The sequence below is a fragment of the Aquarana catesbeiana genome, unplaced genomic scaffold (genome assembly GCF_042186555.1).
Source record: "Aquarana catesbeiana isolate 2022-GZ unplaced genomic scaffold, ASM4218655v1 unanchor237, whole genome shotgun sequence".
In the NCBI taxonomy this organism is placed as follows: Eukaryota; Metazoa; Chordata; class Amphibia; order Anura; family Ranidae; genus Aquarana; species Aquarana catesbeiana.
Window position 1 is genome coordinate 2,531,623 of NW_027362665.1, and position 19,682 is coordinate 2,551,304.

General features: G+C 43.8%; 1 protein-coding gene across 3 annotated transcripts in view; it reads right to left on the bottom strand.

Annotated features, from left to right (window-relative positions):
• Positions 1-10,398: 10,398 nt before the first annotated feature.
• LOC141122000 (uncharacterized) overlaps positions 10,399-19,682 on the bottom strand; it is a 146,884-nt gene continuing 137,600 nt past the window's right edge. For 2 of the 3 annotated variants that reach the window (XM_073611786.1, XM_073611783.1), the window contains one exon: positions 10,399-14,509. In XM_073611786.1, coding sequence (XP_073467887.1) covers positions 12,645-14,509 — 1,865 coding nt within the window. In that variant the 3' untranslated portion in view covers positions 10,399-12,644. The remainder of the gene's footprint in view (positions 14,510-19,682) is intronic. The other variant, XM_073611784.1, reaches the window with a different exon arrangement.

Consider the following 19,682-nt stretch of genomic DNA (forward strand, 5'->3'; position numbering starts at 1 on the left):
GCATCAGAGTGTCCAGTGATAGTATAGAGTGAGCCTACATCGGCTGTGACTAATAAACTGTTTTCATTAAAAGGTAAACGTTCCACAATATTGATAATGTGCTTTGTGTCTTTCAAAAAAGCAGTAGTTGTAGTGACCAAAGGTTTCAGAAAATAATCAATATATTGAGCCAAGCGTGCAGAGACCGAGTCTATACCGTTCACAATGGGTCTCCCTGGCGGTGCCTGGAGATCCTTGTGAATTTTCGGTAGAAAATAGATAATTGGTCTTCTGCACGCGCTTGGGTTCAGATAAGAGGCTTCCTTTTTATTTAGCACCCCGCTTGATTTTCCTGAGGTGACTAATGCTTCCAACTCATTTTTGAATTGGAGAACTGGGTCTTTACCAAGAATCTGGTAAGTATTCCTGTCTGACAACAAACGATCCATTTCTCCCTGGTAATACATTTTACTCATGACTACCAGCCCCCCCCCCCTTATCAGCTGGTCGAATGACAACATTTTTTAAAATTTTTTTCCAATAAGCCAATACCTTTTTTAATAAACGAAGGGTCACCCACTTTTCTCACTTTCAGATCCTCTAGATCACTAGAGACCATTTTTTTAAAGACCTCTATGTGTCTGTGATCATTTTTTGGGGGATTAAAAACAGACTTGTTAGCTAAATTAGAATGTATACCTGCATTAATTGTAGAGGGACCACAGGTGGACCTTTCCCCGGGTTTAGAGAGAAAATATCTCTTAATATTTAAAGATCTAACAAATTTTTGCAAGCTAATGTACGTTTTGAATTTACTGAGAGAGGAGGCCTATTGTGTCTGCGAGCTGGCTTTGCTGCACAAACCTTGCTTGACAAAACGTTGAACTTGGTCCTCGGGCACTGCCTCGTTCTGTTTGCTCCCCATGACGTTGCTGCCATATTCAACCAAGATCCAGCCGAAACACTTGTCCACTACCAGACACTTAAGACTCCTGTGTTCCCTCCTACTGGACAGCATTACTCTATTAAGTTGTCAAACACTGAACCCTATCACCCTTCTTCCACTTCTCGAGGGGGGAAAGGAGGAGGAGGAGTAGAGTCTTGACTTGTCACCCCATGACTGCATCAAACTAATACGGCTGGAAACCACGCATCTCCCCCCTGTGAGTGAAATACCCCTGCAGAATTCAGACACAACAATTTTTGTTTGCTGATGAACGAGGCAAATACCACACAGGACACGCGGTCACCACTGAAAACACTGTTCTACAAGCTGAAGCCTTACCACTGGTGATATCTGCACAGGAGGCAGAGCTGCAAGCACTCACTACAGCATGTAAATGGGCAGAGGGAAAAAGAGCCAACATTCATATGGACTCAAGATATGCTTTCAGTATTGCCCATGATTATGGTGTTATCTGGAAGGACAGAGGATTCCTGACGGCTGCAGGAACACCTGTGAAAACTTGATGGATGCCTTGCTTCTCCTAACCCAAGTGATGGATGCCTTGCTTCTCCTAACCCAAGTGACTATTCTGAGTAAAAGTACACGACAAACTGAACTCAAAGGAAGCTCGAGGCAATCATCTAGCCAATTCAGCTGCCAAACAGACAGCTAGTGGTCCACGGGAAGTGGACAACAGGGTGGTAGAAGAAGACCACCCCGTGCTTACCTTACAGTCTCTCCCAGTGGACAGAGTTTATCTAAAAGAACTACAGGAAACAGTAAATCCAGATGAGAAGGAAAGCTGGAAACGGAGAGGAGCAACTCTCAGAGATGGAATATTCGAGTGCAACAAGAAGCCTTGTCTACCCAGGAGTATGTACCCAGCCGTGGTGCAATGGGCACATGGAGCTGCCTACTTGACAAAGACTTTCATGAACTCTCTCTGATCAACAAGTGTTGCACCAAGAGTTACTCCACTGACTGACAACTTCTGCAGATCATGCATTATCAGCACCAAATGTAACCCAGGATGCACAGAAAAGGCACAAAAGAAGCACCTGGCAAAAGCCCTATACCCCATTCCAGAGGATGCAAATTGATCATTCTCAAGTGCCAAGAAGTGGCAGATTCGAATACGCCCTAGTGGAAGTGGTCATGACTGCCGGGACCACAGCTAAGAAACTACTGAGTGAGTATATAGATTTGGGGTCCCAGAGGTGATATTGAGAGATCAGGGCCCAGCCTTAACAGCAAACCTTACAAAAGAGATTTGGGCAGCACTGGGGGTTCAGTTGGCACTACACATCCCATACCATATCAAAGTAGCGGGAAGGTAGAAAGTATGAATGGGACACAAAAAAAGAAAAACAGGATATTAAAGATGGCCCAAGAGACTAACATGAGTTGGCCAGACAGTTTGCCCATTGCCCTGTTCAGTGTCAGACACACCACCGGGGGAAACATGCCCTATCCCCTTATGAAATTTTGTTTGGTTCAGCTCCCAGACTTGGTTGTTACTTTCCACAACAGTGATAGGGCGTACACACGGTCAGACTTTGTTCGGACATTCCGACAACAAAATCCTAGGATTTTTTCCGACGGATGTTGGCTCAAACTTGTCTTGCATACACACGGTCACACAAAGTTGTCGGAAAATCCGATCATTCTAAACGCGGTGACGTAAAACACGTACGTCGAGACTATAAAGGAGGCAGTGGCCAATAGCTTTCATCTCTTTATTTATTCTGAGCATGCGTGGAACTTTGTTCGTCGGATTTGTGTACACACGATCGGAATTTCCGACAACGGATTTTGTTGTCGGAAAATTTTATCTCCTGCTCTCCAACTTTGTGTGTCGGAAAATCCGATGGAAAATGTCCGATGGAGCCCACACACGGTCGGAATTTCCAACAACACGCTCCGATCGGACATTTTCCATCGGAAAATCCGACCGTGTGTACGGGGCATTAGAGTTGCAGTCTGATGTGTTGACTAATTATGTAACCACATTATCACGAGAATTAACCCGAATGCATGTCCAGGTGTTTTCTTCCATTCCAAATCCTGAATTAGATACAGGAACACACCAACTACTGTCTGGAGATCCTTGAGCCAAGATATGATGGTCCATTCCAAGTTTTGCTGACCACAGCCACCTCAGTCAAGTTGGCCAGGAAGAACACCTAAACGCACACGCTTACCACTGCAGGAGAGCGTGTTTTCGGGTGCTGCATATCCTTTTTCTGTTTGATCTAGGGGGGGAGGGGCCCAGGAGTAGGCCATCACAAAAATGATAACATAATTACGTTTTGGTTTAACTCTTCAGGTACTCATGTGACCACCTTTACCTTAGATTACTGTGACATAGTACCTTGTCCGTTTGACCCTTCATGGCAATGTCATCGGTACAGTGACATCCCTGACAGTAAGGATATATATGTGTGCCACACAGACAGTTACTGGGGACAGAGTTGTGGTTCCGGGGGGGGGGGGACCAGTGGGTTGGAACACAGGGCCAGACTGGGTGACCACAGAGTGCATTAGACAAAAAAAGATGAAAATAGAAAGCCCCATATCCTAACCGAAGATACCCCTGATACATACACTGACCCAGCACACAGTCAGAGGAGGAAGCAGGCAGTTCTCTCCAGAAGCTTTGACCCTCATGTATACATAGATGCCATAGGGGTTACAAGGGGGGTCCCTGATGAGTTTAAAGCCAGGGACCAGGTAAAAGCTGGTTTTGAGTCTTTAATCCCCATAATAACTGTCAATAAGAATGTAGATTGGATTAACTACATATATTATAACCAACAGAGATTCATAAATTACACTAAAGATGCCCTCCAGGGAATTGCTGACCAGTTAGCCCCCACTTCCTACATGACATTACAGAACCGGATGGCCTTAGACATGGTGTTAGCTGGGAAAGGAGGCGTTTGTAAAATCATAGGAAAAAACGGGAACCTGCTGCACCTACATTCCTGATAATACAGGCCAAAATGGTAAGGTTACTCTAGCTATAAAGAAATTAGAAGATCTGTCATTGGAGTTGAAGAAGAACTCAGGTGTCACAGACCCATGGGATCAATACTTTAGCTGGATGAGTGGGTGGCAGAAGGTGCTCGCCCAAATAGGGGTAACGGTATTAATAATCCTGGTTCTTTTAGCCCTGATTGTATGCTGTATTCTACCTTTCGTAAAAAGTTAATGAGCAAGGCTGTCGACAATAACACACCTACTTTTCTCCACCAAGAAGAGGAGGACCTCCTTATGATGGAAGATGACAAACCCTTCACTCCTCTACAGTCATTCCCTGTCCAAAATCTCACAATCCTATAGGGTTATAGGGATAGATAGCGCCTGACTGCACCTCTCCAGCTGTATCGAGGAGGGTAGTGAACAAGTTGCTGCCCAATTCTATATACAGCCTAAAAGAGTTGCTGAGGAGAATGGGCCAGGTGAAAGTAGGACCTTTAGTATTAGGGACAGGAAAGAGAAAAAAGCCATTTTAGGGGGGACTGTGAAGGAATGTGATGTAGATAATAATAATAATCTGAAAATGTCTAGTTTCTTATGTGTATACATATTTTTCTCCTTACTCATTATATAAGTATACAGGTTTGCTCTGTTCCTATATTTTCTCAAGATGGCAGGTACCCCCTACATCCCACACATCAGAAGAACGCGGAACTGAAGATAAAACCAAGGACAGCCAAACCTCGACATGAATATTCTCCATCTTCTTTTCTATCCTAACCAATGAGATGTACCTATTAGACTAACATAGCAATGACGTATTTTTGTGTATAAAACATTAGCACCGCCTTGAATAAATCAGAAGTGTAACAAGTAATTCTGCTGTGAGCGTGTCTCAGGGAGTCTTACTTTAATATGCATGCATATCCACACTTTCCAATTAGAGACAGCAGCAGATAACCTTTGAGCTCGATTGAAGCTCTTAATCTTATCCTTAACAGATAGACGCAAGCAAAACATTTGGGGGCTCGTGCCGCGGTCTGTGCTATAGTTCAGATGAAGCAGGCCTGTTTTTCTGTAGTGTGTTGTGTAGCTTGTGCTAGGTAAAATGCTGCATAAGCTGTTTAGGAAAAGCAAGGCTGCAGAGGGTTCTGGTGGCCAGAAGGAAGTGTGCAACTTACCTATCTGGGCCAGAGACAATGAGTGGGAGCCTCTTGCTAAAGAATTTGTGAAGTATGCTTCTCCCTTGAAGCTGACTTGGGGTGATAAAGTCTCAGATCATTTTGTAGATTTTAGCCTTAAGGGGTTGGATTTAAGTAAAAAAGAGAAGAGGACAGTGTCCACAGTGGGCTGGTATTTCCTTAATGCTATTTACACTGAATCACAGAGAAGGAAGAAGGTAGAGGCAGAAGTTAAGGTATTAAAAAAACAGCTAGCAGTTGCTTCAGAGTGTATGCGTTCAACTGCTATTCGGGCTGATGATTTACAAGAGCGGTGTCCAGCCCTCATGACCAAATCAAATAATGCCTTAAGGAAAAGGAAGGGCCGTAAAACTGTTAGTAAAGCCAGGGTACGTGCCATGGTCAAATCCCAAAATTGGGATTGTGAGGATGTGCTCTCCTCAAATGATAGTGAGGATGGGGGGATAGAGTTTGATATTTTGCATGATGATCTGCTAGTGCGAAAGAAAAAGTATGCCAGACCTCTCATTACTAAGCATAGGAAACGGCAACATGATAGAGAGGATATGACAGATGGGGAGGTGCATTATTGCAACCCCAGAGATGTTGAATTTGAAGAAGTACGGGAGTTTACACAAACTGAACTCCATGAGCTGGCAAAACAATACAAACAAAGGTCTGGGGAACCCCTAGTGAGTTGGCTCCTATGTTTATGGGATGAAGGGGCGGACAGTGTTGTTTTGTCAGGAGAGGAAGCAGTGACTATGGGATTGTTCACCCATGATCCACAATTGCGTCAGGCAATGCGAAAAGCCCGATAGTTTAGAGTGAATTTTTCACTGTTAGACCTCGTGAGAGATGGAATAGTCCGAGTATACTCTAGTCCTACTGACCTGGAAAATACCTACTCATGGAGAGCAATAGGAGAGGGTATTTCCAGGTTACGTGAGATGGGTTGTATAACCAGATTAAATATATTTCCAGAATGGATGGGTCCAGATATGGAACCCTTTACGTCTGCTCTGCGCTCTAAGCTGATGAAGTCTGCGCCATTTAATCTCAGGGCTCCATTATTGTCCTTGTTGGGAGGCCTGGGATTAAACAGTAAGATTCATAAAGCCACAACCCTTTTAAGCCAGTTGGGGGAGCTAGAGGAGACTAAAACAAAATCTGTCAGGGCAGTAGATAAAGTCAAGGCCAGACAGGAAAAATACAAGCAGAAAAGAACAGAGAAGAAAGGGAATGGGGTAGAGAAGAAAGGAGGTGAAGAGAAAACCAGGCTAGTTATTTCTAGGAAACAAATGTGGGTGGACCTATTAAAGGAAGGAGTACCTAAAGATGAGATAGATGGCATTTCTACTGCAGAAATGCTGAAGAGGTGGAAACATTTAATAGGGAAAACTGTCAGGGTTAGAAACACTACTCCTAGTTAAGATAACATCAGCCTGGACTTAGAGAAAACAGAACAGACCCCTCCTGTTAGCCCCAAACCAAGTCCCAAAACTGAACATGAACCCAAATCCCTTTATCCTGGGGAGGAGTTAGAGAGAATCAGAAAAGGGGATTGGGAGGTTCCTTATCCTTTATGAAGGGAAGGTGAGTCTCCTGTAATAGCCGTGAGGGCAGTGACAGCAGGAGACCGACGCCCATATGCACCTGTCACTGTATGGTGGGGGAAGTCATCTTCTCCTACACATGTAATGGCTTTAGTTGATAGTGGAGCTGAAGTTACACTTTTACAAGGTAATCCTTCCCATCACAAAGGAGAATTGATTTGCGTAGAAGGTTTCGGAGGGCAAACCACACCAGCAGTTAGGATACGGGTGAAATTGGCTATTGGCAAGGGATCAGGATTCATGACAAATGTTTTGGTATCAGAGTTACCCGAAAATATTCTTGGGATGGATGTACTTCAAGGTCAGTCAATTCAGACCGAAAGAGGTACATTCACATTCGGGTATCCTGATAAAGCGTATCTGGTAAGGGCGTTGAAGGCTGTGGTCAGAAGTCATGCGAAATGGACCCCTGTCTACATTCCTCCACCAGAAAAGCCATTCTGTCTCAAGCAGTACAGACTTCCTGGAGGCCACAAAGAAATTGGGGAGACCATTCAAGAATATTTGAGAGTAGGGATCCTTAGACCTGCTGTAAGTCCTTTCTCGTCTCTGGTGTTCTCAGTAAAGCAAACTGATGGGAAATATAGAATGACTGTGGATTACAGAGGTCTAAACAAAGTGGCACCTCCATTGAAGTCAGTTGTACCAGATATGATCTCAATTGTTCAAAAAATTGCTAAAGATGCAGGAGAATATCATGCTATGATAGACCTGGCTAATGCTTTCTTTTCAATTTTGATAGACCCAGAGTGTCAAGACCAGTTTGCTATGGTGTGGGACGGCCACCAGTACACTTTCACTGTGCTTCCTGAAGACTATGTTCATTCTCCAATGATTTGTCATGGACTGATTGCCCGAGATTTAAGTACCCTGAATTTGAAAGTCACTGTGTTTCACTACATTGATGACATCTGGGACAAAAGAAGATGTAACTGAAGCACTGCACCTGCTGATAGAGCACTTGGAGAACAGAGGGTGGGCTATCAACAGAGACAAAGTCCAAGGACCTGCCACAGAAGTGAAATTCCTGGGAATGATGTGGACTGGGCCGCAGAGGAAAATTCCAGAGACAGTTGTGCAAACTATCCAGGAGCTGTCACCCCCTACTACCAAAAAGGAGGCACAGAAGTTCATTGGAGTTGTGGGGTTCTGGAGATCGTTCATCCCACATCTTGGACTGATTCTGAGGCCTATATATGTCACCAGAAAAAAGACTGAGTTCTCATGGGGTTCAGAGCAGCGGACTGCATTCCTGGCTGCTAAAGAAGCTATTTTGCAGCATCAGGGATTAGGACCGTGAGACAAGGAGTACCATTTCAGCTGGATGTAGTGGAGCAGAATGATACCATATCTTGGAGTCTGTGGCAGCCAAATGAAAAGAAAGGACTGAGAGCAATACCCATTGGATTTTGGTCCAAACAACTGACAGGGGCACAGAAGAGATACACGCCCCTAGAGATGTACCTGTTTGGGGCCTACACAGCACTTCAACATGTAGAGACCATTACAGGAAAGGACACAGTCACCAGAACCAGACACTGATGAAATGGAAGTGGTACCTTCAAGAAAGAAAGGGTATTGCAGCTGGGGATGTTAGAGACATTTCAAAACAGTTGGCTGGGCTTGTCACTTTTACCAGCACCCGGCCAGAAGAAGAAATTCCTGTGCTGCAGTCATCCCCCATTTAAGAGGCTCCACCCTTTGAGTCTCTGTCAGAAGACATGAAGGAGTCAGCGTGGTTCACTGATGGTTCAGCCATAGTCACCTCGTCTGGACGTAAATGGACAGCAGCAGCCTACAACCCAAGTACAGACACAGTCCTGCAGGAGACCGAATTGGAGGGTCCAGTCAGTATGCAGAGTTGAAAGCTGTGGGGATGACTCTTCAGGAGGATCCTTCTTTTCATGTCACTATCTACACTGACAGCTGGGCAGTTTTTAAAGGACTGACAACTTGGATGCCCACGTGGAAGTCCAATGAATGGATGATTCATGGAAAGGTGGTGTGGGGAGGCAAGGAAGTCTGGGACTACATCTGGAAGGAAGCTCACTCCCGCACCATAAAAGTGGGGCATGTTGATGCACATGTGCCCCTAGTCCCAGACTTTGAGAATTATAACAGAAATGCAGATGAAATCGCCAAAGTGAAGGCAGTTGTGCCAATTGATCCTGTCTTGTTGAACTTGGCCAACTGGCCCACAAGCAATATGGACATTTGGGGCAGAAAGCAACATATGAATGGGCACAGCAGAAAGGATTGCCTATATCCATGGACATGATAAAGACTGTAATAGGGAACTGTACAGTGTGTGGAGAAGTGCGACAATGGCCATTGCAAAAGTACTCCACCGGGTCGATTAAGAGGGGTGAGAGGCCTGCAGAGATCTGGCAGATTGACTTCATCGGTCCCCTGCCACGATGAACAATGGACTGAGATATTGTTGCACTGCAGTGGACACCTATTCAGGACTTGTTCATCCTTGCAAATGTGCAGATCAAGCCGCAACACTTCAACTGCTCCAGAAACTTGTCGTTGCTTATGGTTGTCCCAAACAAGTGCAAAGTGATAACGGCTCACACTTCACCAGATCAACAGTACAGCAGTGGGCCAAAGATTCTGGAGTGTACTGGTTGTGCCACATCCCATACCATCCACAGGCAGCTGGTTTGATTGAAAGATACAACAGGCTATTGAAGGACCAGATGCGCAAACTTACACCCACACACACACTAAGGGGGTGGGATCGGGTCCTCACACAGGCAGTCATGTTGTTAAATTCTAGGCCAATAGCCAAAAGCACACCATATGGAGGATGGTAGGAGCTGGGACACAGATTCCACAGCTGGAGTGCAGAGTTCAGTATTTATGTAAGGTTCCTGAAAGAACAGGGCTTAACAGATACCATGTTACTGCTTCCCATGACATAGAAACCAAGAGTGATGTATCTGAAGCTGAAGCCTATCTAGGAATGAGAGGGAATCTGGCAGGAAGGTTTTAAGTTACATTTGCATTGACAGATGAGCTTCAAGACAGTGGCTGGGACTCTGACTGGTTAGTGCATACCTCTCAGCAAGAGTGGAAAGTGAGGCTACATAACAGCAAACCTTACAAAATAAATAGCAGTGATCTTCTGGGAAATATCAGTATATTTCCTCTCCTCCCTATTGATGTTCTTTGGGAGGGTCAGAAGTGGGTACAGGCAGGGGGCAAAGTGTTAGTCAGATATCCAGGCAAGAAGCCACTTAGAGGAGAGATTTTAGCTGAAGGGCCTGGATCTACTGTTTATGTATTATTAGAAGGAACAGATAATCCGATTTGTTTTCCACTCCACAGGCTGTCTCCGATTTGATCTATAGGAAGACCAGAGAAAAGTGGTTACATGATGGAAAGAATGATGGAAGATCGCAAGAGCTGTGGAGAGCAAGGCCTTTGATGTATTACAAGCCTGGACTTGTTTCTAAAGAACTTTAGAATGGACTTGTTAATGAACTTTTTAGTTAAAGACTGAAACACCTTCTCAGTAACAGAAATTGGAGGTGTTGCATTCAAGGAAAATTAATGTTTAGAATGAGTTTAGTAATGAAGAGATTTTGTGTGTAGTCTGAGAAAAAAAAAATCTAGGGCGGAATGTGTTGCGTTTGATACAATATGATTTTTTTAATTAATCAGACTTATGATACATGGGACATAACATTACACCATAGTGGTTGGTCATAGAGATATTGTCAGTTTTTGGCTTGAGTAGATTTCTCAGACAAATGCTGTTTTATACAATGGGGGTAAATATCATTGTTGTATTCAATTGACAGTTCAATTAACAGGCTATTGTCTCTAGCTACAGTAAACAAGACTTGTCTGATGTTCTTTCAGCTCTCAAACTGAAAGAATGACTGTTAGATTACTGTCAGGTGATTAGACAATGGTACGTAGATACCATTTTTGTATTCAATTGACAGTTTGCAACAGTCCATTGTTTCTACAGCTACAGTAAACAGGTGTTTTCCGTTGTTGGGTAACTATGGTAAACAGCCTGACACATAAAAGGGGTGAGTAGGGACACACACACACCATCATACTGTAACATCAGAAACCATCCATGATAGAAGAACAGTGCCTGATGCTCCCGAAAAATCTTTGCCAATGGAGATCAGGAACATAGAGTAACAGAAGATAAGTAACCTTTAAGTGTATTTGTACTATTATAGACCATAGGCTGTTCAGTTTGCTAGGCATTTTGCTTGTTATAGATATCTGTCAGTCTTGTATTGTATTCCTAAGATTGTAATAGTTTTGTATGTACAGCATCTTTGTATAGTAAAAAGCACATTTGCACACTGTAGAAATCTCAGCTTCCTTGTTTATACCACAGAGTAACCTTGCTAGATAGACGCAAGCAAAACAGCCCCCTAAAATGAACTTTAGTGTGTTTTTTACAGAAATTTTGTGTTTCCTAGACAGTGATGTTTTGGAACTACATTTCCCATGATGCTCCACAACAGTGCCGAGTGCATGAGCATCATAGGAAATGTAGTTCCAAAACATCTGGGGTGCCAAGGTTAACCATCACTGCTCTAGGGTGTCTGCTTTCAGAAAATATATCATGATTTGGGGGTTTTATATAATCTTCAGGCCTAAAATGATTTTTCAACTAGGCGGGGGTTCCATTATCCTGACTTGACATCATAAGAAGTCCAGAAGAATAAGCCGCTCGGGCGGGCAGCGATCAGTGGTACGTTGTGTCACTCTGACACACCGCATCTCCAATCTTGGTAAATAGCCTATGACGTAGGCTCTTTACCATGTGATAAGCTGTGTCCAATCAAAGCTAATCACATGGTAACCAGGAAGTGACGGTTATCGGCTTTCCTTTATTCATGCCGACAAGGCGCAAGTAGAGGAGAGCCGATCAGTGGATCTCCTGACAGGGGGAATCTGCACTAATATTCAGCATTGATTATCAGTACAGGCCCATCAGTGATGATCACCAGTGATGCCAATCAGTGCCTCCTCATCAGTGTCACCCATCAGTGCTGCATATTAGTGCCTCCTCATCAGTGCCCATCAGTGAAGGAGAAAACTTATTTATTTACAAAATTTTATAACAGAAACAAAGAAAAACTTTTTTTTTTCAGAATTTTCTTTTTTTTATTTGTAGCACAAATTATAAAAAATCCCAGTGATGACCAAATACCACCAAAAGAAAGCTCTATTTGTAGGAAAAAAAGCCATATGTGTACAGTGTTAGATGACTGCGCAATTGTCATTCAAAGTGTGAGAGCACTGACAGATGAAAATTGGCCTGGGCAGGAAGGGGGTAAAAGCGTCCGGTATTGAAGGGGTTAAACATGTGGGCAAAAAACCCACAAAACCGGCTCTGGCAGTGAAAGGGTTAAAGGAACCGTTCACCTTTGGGAAGATGTTACATGTTCCTGTTCCTGCAGCGGCTCAGTGATCCTAGTCCTCTGTGTGACAGCAGTGTGGGGAGATGTTCCCCGTACCGGCTGTCACTTTATGAAAAGAGCGCGGCCGTGTCATTCATTCACAGAGTTCTGTCCTTTACCGATGTCGGCTTGTAGTTTTCAATGAACTCCCACACCGCTGCTGAGCTCTCTGGTAGATGAGGAACAAGAAGAAGATTGTCATAAGGGAGGAGGAGATTGTCAAAAGGGACGAGGAGATTGTGCCCCCGATTTAGTTCCTCGAACAAGTTGTTTTTTTTCAAAAAATGTCCACCCCCCCTGAAACTGTTTCTTACATGATGATCAGCCATGGAGTATATCTGAGGTGTATATCAGGGTGTGCTTCTTCCCCACATGAGAGCTGTGATGTCCAGCAACATTCATATAGAAGAAATTTCCCGCACTTAAGGCATTAATACACCTCGAGGGTTGTGTGGGATCCCTGATGTACAGGAAGACAGGACTTCAGTGAGAAACAATTCCATCACTCAGGACAGGAATATGGCTTCTCCCCGGTGTGAGATCTCTGATGTCTGGAAAGACTAAACTTCACTGAAAAACATTTCCCGCACTCAGGACAGGAGTACGGCTTCTCCCCTGTGTGAGATCTCTGATGTGTGTAAAGATTGAACTTCCGTGAAAAACATTTCCCGCACCCAGGACAGGAATACGGCTTCTTCCCCGTGTGAGATCTTTTATGCACAGTAAGATTGGATTTAGAAGGGAGACATTTCCCGCACTCAAGACAGGAATACAGCTTCTCCCCCGTATGTGATCCCTGATGTGTGGAAAGATAGGACTTATGTGAAAAACATTTCCCGCACTCAGGACAGGAATATGGCTTCTCTCCTGTGTGAGATCTTATATGCACATTAAGATTGGATTTAAAATAGAAACATTTCCCACACTCAGTACAGGAATACGGCTTCTCCCCTTTGTGAGATCTCTGATGTGTGGAAAGATAGGACTTATCTGAAAAACATTTCCCGCACTCAGGACAGGAAAACGGCCTCTCCCCCGTGTGAGATCTCTGATGTGTGGAAAGATGGGACTTATGTGAAAAACATTTCCTACACTCAGGACAGGAAAACGGCTTCTCACCTGTGTGAGATCTTATATGCACATTAAGATTGGATTTAAAACGGAAACATTTCCCACACTCAGTACAGGAATACGGCTTCTCCTCTTTGTGAGATCTCTGATGTGTGGAAAGATTGGACTTCACTGAAAAACATTTTCCGCACTCAGGACAGGAATATGGCTTCTCTCCTGTGTGAGATCTCTGATGTTTGTAAAGATTGGACTTCACTGAAAAACATTTCCCGCACTCAGGACAGGAAAACGGCTTCACCCCCGTGTGAGATCTCTGATGTGTGGAAAGATCAGACTTCTGTGAAAAACATTTCCCGCACTCAGGACAGGAATATGGCTTCTCTCCTGTTTGAGATCTCTGATGTTTGTAAAGATCGGACTTCACTGAAAAACATTTCCTGCACTTAACACAGGAATACGGCTTCTCCCCCGTGTGAGATCTTTTATGCCTATTAAGACTGAATTTAAAATGGAAACACTTCCCGCACTCAGTACAGGAATACGGCTTCTCTCCTGTGTGAGATCTTATATGCAAATTGAGATCATATTTATAACGGAAACACTTCCCGCACTCAGTACAGGAAACCCTCTTATCTGTTGGAAGGACGGCACCGTCCCTCACAGTCTGAGGTTCCTCAGGATAAGAGGAATATGATGGTCCATCTACACTGTGTGGTGCCGGATGGACATTTGAGGTAGTCGGGTTTTCTCCTGTGTGAGATCTCTGATGTTTGGAAAGACTGGACTTCAATGAAAAACATTTCCTGCACTCAGGACAGGAATACGGCTTCTCCCCCGTGTGAGATCTTTTATGCCTATTAAGACCGGATTTAGAAGGGAAACATTTCCCGCACTCAGGACAGGAATACGGCTTCTCCCCTGTGTGAGATCTTTTATGCACATTAAGATTGAATTTATAACGGAAACATTTCCCGCACTCAGGACAGGAATACGGCTTCTCTCCTGTATGAGATCTATGATGCACATTGAGATGGTATTTAGAAGGGAAACACTTCCCGCACTCAGTACAGGAAAGCCTCTTCTCTGTTGGAAGGACGGCACCGTCCCGCACAGTCTGAGGTTCCTCAGGATAAGAGGAATACGATGGTCCATCTACACTGTGTAGTGCCGGATGGACATTTGAGGTAGTCGGGTTTTCTCCTGGACTATACTGTGTGATGTCCTCATCTTCTACTTTACAGTCTGGAGACAAAGTGAGACAATCCTCTGAGGTTTTCCTCATCTCCCGTCCATCTACTAAAATAGAAATAAAAAGATTATTACTAGACATGAGCAGATTGGTTCCCCTAAACCAGGACTCCGCCCACATCAGGCAGCTTTGTCTCTGAGGATCTTACAATTCCCTCCTCAAGGTAACTAGTAAATGGGTCCTCTGTAGGGCGGCAACTAATGATTATTTTCAGAATTGATTAGTTGGCCGATTATTGTTTCGATTAATTAGATAAAACCCTCATAAAAAGGTTGGTGTATAATTTAGTTAATATTCTTGAATATCTATATAGAGCGGTAAATATAAATATCCAGATATATAGTTGGATATTTAATCCACTCTGAGAATAACAGAAAGATAGATGTATTATTAGAGGGAGAATCTGCTACATATCAGAATTAGAGATCAACATTATTAAAATATAAAAAAGATGTAAAACGCTGTTTTGCAGAAGATCAGACAGGAGTGTAATATAATATGATGGATGACAGACTCCCTTGTCATAGACAGGTAGGTGGGTTCAAGCTCCCTGCACCTGATGTCACTTATGCTGGCCGAACACAAACTTATTTTTCTTTCAAAAAAACATTCATCCAATTTTCTAACCATTAGTGGGTCAAATCGGCGTTCATTTTCCACCACAGTGATGGGAAAATTCGAAGGAGCAGAACAGAAAACTTGAATGGTAAAAGGCAAGTGAATTTTTGAACTACACTCATCCATTCATCGAATGTACAAATAATTTTCATACAAATATTTGTGTGAATATTCTCGTCCAAATATCGATCCGTGTATGGCCAGCATAGGACATTTAGTAGCAGCAGCATGATTTTTTTTTAATCATCTGTTATGATGGGGTTAAAAAAATATTTCTTTATAGTACAAAAACAGCAGATAATCACTACTATAAGGGATTCATTTATACTGTGAAATAGTGAAAGTAATATATCTTATATGATATATATAATAATAAATATACCCAGAAGTAGGATATATGGGGATTTTGCCTGGGAGTCACACATGAAGATATATGGAGGTTAGAGGGGGGAGGGGGGACTTTTATATTAAAGTAATCCTGAAAGCTGAGACTATTTTTAATGGATATAATAATTTTATATATAATGCACAATACTAGTAAACTTTTACTTTATGTAATAGTAATGCCTTCTATCACCTCCAGTCTATCAGCCTCCACCTTCTCTGGGGTCAGATGCTGATCTTCCCTGCACAGAGACCTTAAAGTCATTGTAAATGTTGGATTTCTTTTTTTAACCACTTCCCGCCTGGTCCATAGCAGATGACGGCCGGGTGGTGGTTCCGTTATCCTGACTGGGCGTCATATCGCGCATCTCGGCGATCGGTGGAGCGGTGTGTCAGCTTGACACACCGCGCCACTGATCTTGGTAAAGAGCCTCCGGATCACGGCTGATCACGATGTCAATAGGAATAGCCGTTGATCGGCTTTTCCTCACTCGCGTCTGACAGACGCGAGTAGAGGAGAGACGATCGGCGGCTCTCCTGACAGGGGGGGTCTGCGCTGATTGTTTATCAGCGCAGCCCCCCCTCAGATGACCACACTGGACCACCAGGGATCGACACTAGGACCACCAGGGAAGGGGCAACATGTGGATGGCCAGGTATGTACCCCATGGCCATCCACATGTGCCCAATCTGTGCCAATCAGTGCCCACAAATGGGCACTGATTGGCACCATTATGTTTCAGTTCTGCCCAGCAATGCCACCATTTTTTTTCAGTGCAACCAATCAGTGTCATCAGTGCCACCCATAAGTACCCATCAGTGCCACCCATAAGTACCATTCAATGCCACCTATAAGTGCCCATCAGTGCCGCATAGCAGTGCCACCTATCAGTGCCCATCAGTGCCGCCTATCAGTGTCCATCAGTGCCACCCCATTGGTGCCACCTCATCAGTGCCCGTCAGTGCAGCCATATCAGTGCCCGTCATTGAAGAAGAAAACGTACTTATTTACAAAAAATTTTAACAGAAACAAAGAAAAACTTGTTTTTTTTTCAAAATTTTCGGTCTTTTTTTATTTGTTGTGCAAAAAATAAAAACCGCAGAGGTGATCAAATACCATCAAAATAAAGCTTTATTTGTGGGAACAAAATGATAAAAAAATGTGTTTGGGTACAGTGTTGTATGACCGCGCAATTGTCATTCAAATTGCTACAGCGCTGAAAGCTGAAAATTGGCCTGGGCGGGAAGGTGTCTAAGTGCCCCCCGGTATTGAAGTGGTTAAATAAACTTGTCATACTTACCTCTAGAGATGCACAGAAATTTTGGAGGCCAAAAGAAACTGCCGAAAATTGACAGTTACTTACCGGTAACTGTTTTTCTAGGATATCTTCCAGGATGGCACACCTGAGAGATGAGAGGCTCCTCCCTACAGGAAACACAATCAATCAACAGCTGTTTTAAGTCCCCACCCTTCCCCTTGATCCTCAGTTTGTAGAGAAGTAACTCCTGAACCTAGTTCACAAGGGAAATCATTCCTCATAGGTACTCACTTTCTAGGGTTCTACCATTTTCCCTCCTCCAACGGGCGGGAAGTAGGCCTGCCGTCCTGGAAGATATCCTAGAAAAACAGTTATCGGTAAGTAACTGTCAATTTTCTCTTAGTCATCTTCCAGGACGGCACACCTGAGAGGATAATCAAGTACCTCAGGCCTACCTTAGGGTGGGACCACTGCAAGACCCTCTTGGCGGACCTTGGTTCTGCAGTGAGTTTTACCTCCACTCCATATGCTTGATGAAGGTATTATAGCTGGATCATGCGCCTGATCCGCAGGTCTACTCCACCGATGTCCCTGCCTTCTCCGCTTCGGATGCAGGATCTAGGTGGAGTGGGCTCTTAAAGATTGAATCAGAAAACATGTTAAACTTGTAGGTTAGCAATGTTGCCTGTCTCACACATCTAACAACCATGGCCTATTGTGCCTGTAGGTGCTACTTAGAACCCCTAAAGATTAATCAGAGACCTGTGTTGTAAGACAAGGACACTACATTGATCACTAAGAGGGCCTGTCTTAACACTACCCTGTTCAGGGAATTAAAACTGCAAAAAAAGGTGGGCCCCTAACAGACAACCTTTTTTGTTCATTTTTATCTTTACGTCAGCAAAGACTAAAGGGAAGCCTACTTAAGGGTAATAGATTAACCGAGGCTTGATCCCTGGGTTTAAGGCATGCCCACTCTGTGGCTTTACTTACGCCTGAGAGCCTACTTCAGGAGAATAAAGTCCATAGCAGGAGTAGAACACTTATACTGCTACCTCTAGTTCTGCTAGAAGGGTGAGATGAAGGCCATGCACCGAGCCGTAACCTATTCAGTCAGGTATACATCTTTATACTTCATCTTTAGGTCATAATACTCCTCTGAACAGAACTTCCCAAGTTCTTACTAAGCAGGGTGATTCTTTATCACCTTCCTCCAGTGTCCTATAACCCTACTGGGCTTCAACCCTAGAAAATGGTTCCAGCATTCCTGAATGTAAGGGGCTGAGGCTTTCTGACATGTGACGTCTGCAGCCAGAACTCCTGGCCCCTCCACGGAAAAGAGGGCTGAAATACAAAAGGTGATACCTGCATTATTAATATCACAAATTAAAAAAGATCATAGATTGTGGACCCAGCACAATAGATTTAGACAGAAAGGACACAAGCATAGACAATAATGTGTATCCGAGTGTGGCTAGCTAAACCAACATATCAAATATGGGAGAGACCCAAATCTGAACTTCAATGTAGACAAACAGTCCTCACAGTCTGGTTTTCTGATGTGCAGCCAATATGTAAAAACATTAAGACACACGCAAACCCCCAGCCTCAGTTCACACTGGGACGACTTGTCAGGCAACCTAGTCACCTGACAAGTAGCGTCCCGTTCTGTGCAATGGAACCGTTCTAATCAGAGTGACGCAAGTCGCTCCGACTTAGAAAAAGGTTACTGTACAACTTTGGGGGTGACTTGCATTGACTTCTATACAGAAGTCGTTTCGCACGTCGCCGCTGAGTCGTGTCCTGGGTCGCCTGAGGCAGTCGCGCTGTAAGTCGTGCTGCCTCAGTGTGAACCGACCCTAAATGCTGCGTGTTTCTGAAGTGCAGCTAGCTAGGTCATAACTGATATATATACAGAAAGGACGGGAACCCCCTTTACTGTGGAGTTTTACTAATGTACAGCAAAACAAGGCCATAAATATAAGACAGAAAGACCCAATACTTCTATGTTGTGTATTTCTGACAAACCACCAAATACAGTTATGAGATCAATATGGCACACAAGACAATATCTTTTCTGTTATGCAGTTCTGTAGTGCAGTCAGATAGAACCAACACTGAGAAAGGACACAAGCAACCTGCAGCATTGTGTTTTACTGAAGTGCAGTAAGGTAAGGCAATATGAAACAGAAAGCACCAACAAGCTTCAATGTTGAGTATTTCTGCTGTGCAGCAACATAAAAACAGACAGCCTTCCTAGCTGCGATCTTTCTGGTGTACTGCAAAGTAAGGCAATAACTCCATGATGTCTATTCTTGTTGTGTAGCAAAACCTCACCCAGAAGGGACATATAAAACTTAGGGCTCCCACACCTGTGCGACCCAACCTGCAACCGCAAAAACGCAAGAGAAAAGTCATGCATTATGGCTTCCGATAGGTACCATTCGTGTCTGTGCGACTCCAGGTCACAGCGCCACCAAGCAGACCCTGCTTCCTGGATCCACAGACCTCAAGATTACACAGGTCGCAGGGAACTTGCAATTTTCAAGTTGAACAAGCGAAGGGTCCCCAATGCTGTGACTCCCTGGAGGAGAACAGCCAACAACCACCTGCTGTGTATCCCTAAGAAGCAGCAAGGTAGACCAATGAGAAACAGAAAAGACATCGCTCACTGCTGTGCCTTTCTGATATGCAGCCAATAAGGCAGTAAATATAGAACATACAGGACACAAACAATCTTCAATCTTTGTATGTCTGATGTGTAGTAATATACCAATACTGAGCAGAGATGTCACCATCCTCAATGTGTCTCCCTGCTGAGCAGCAAGAACCAATCAGAAAAGGACAATCAACCTTCACTGCTGTGTCCTTTCTGATATGCAGCCAATAAGGCAGTATATGTAAGACATAAAGGACAGACAACCTTCAATCTTGTATATGTCTAATGTGCAACAATATA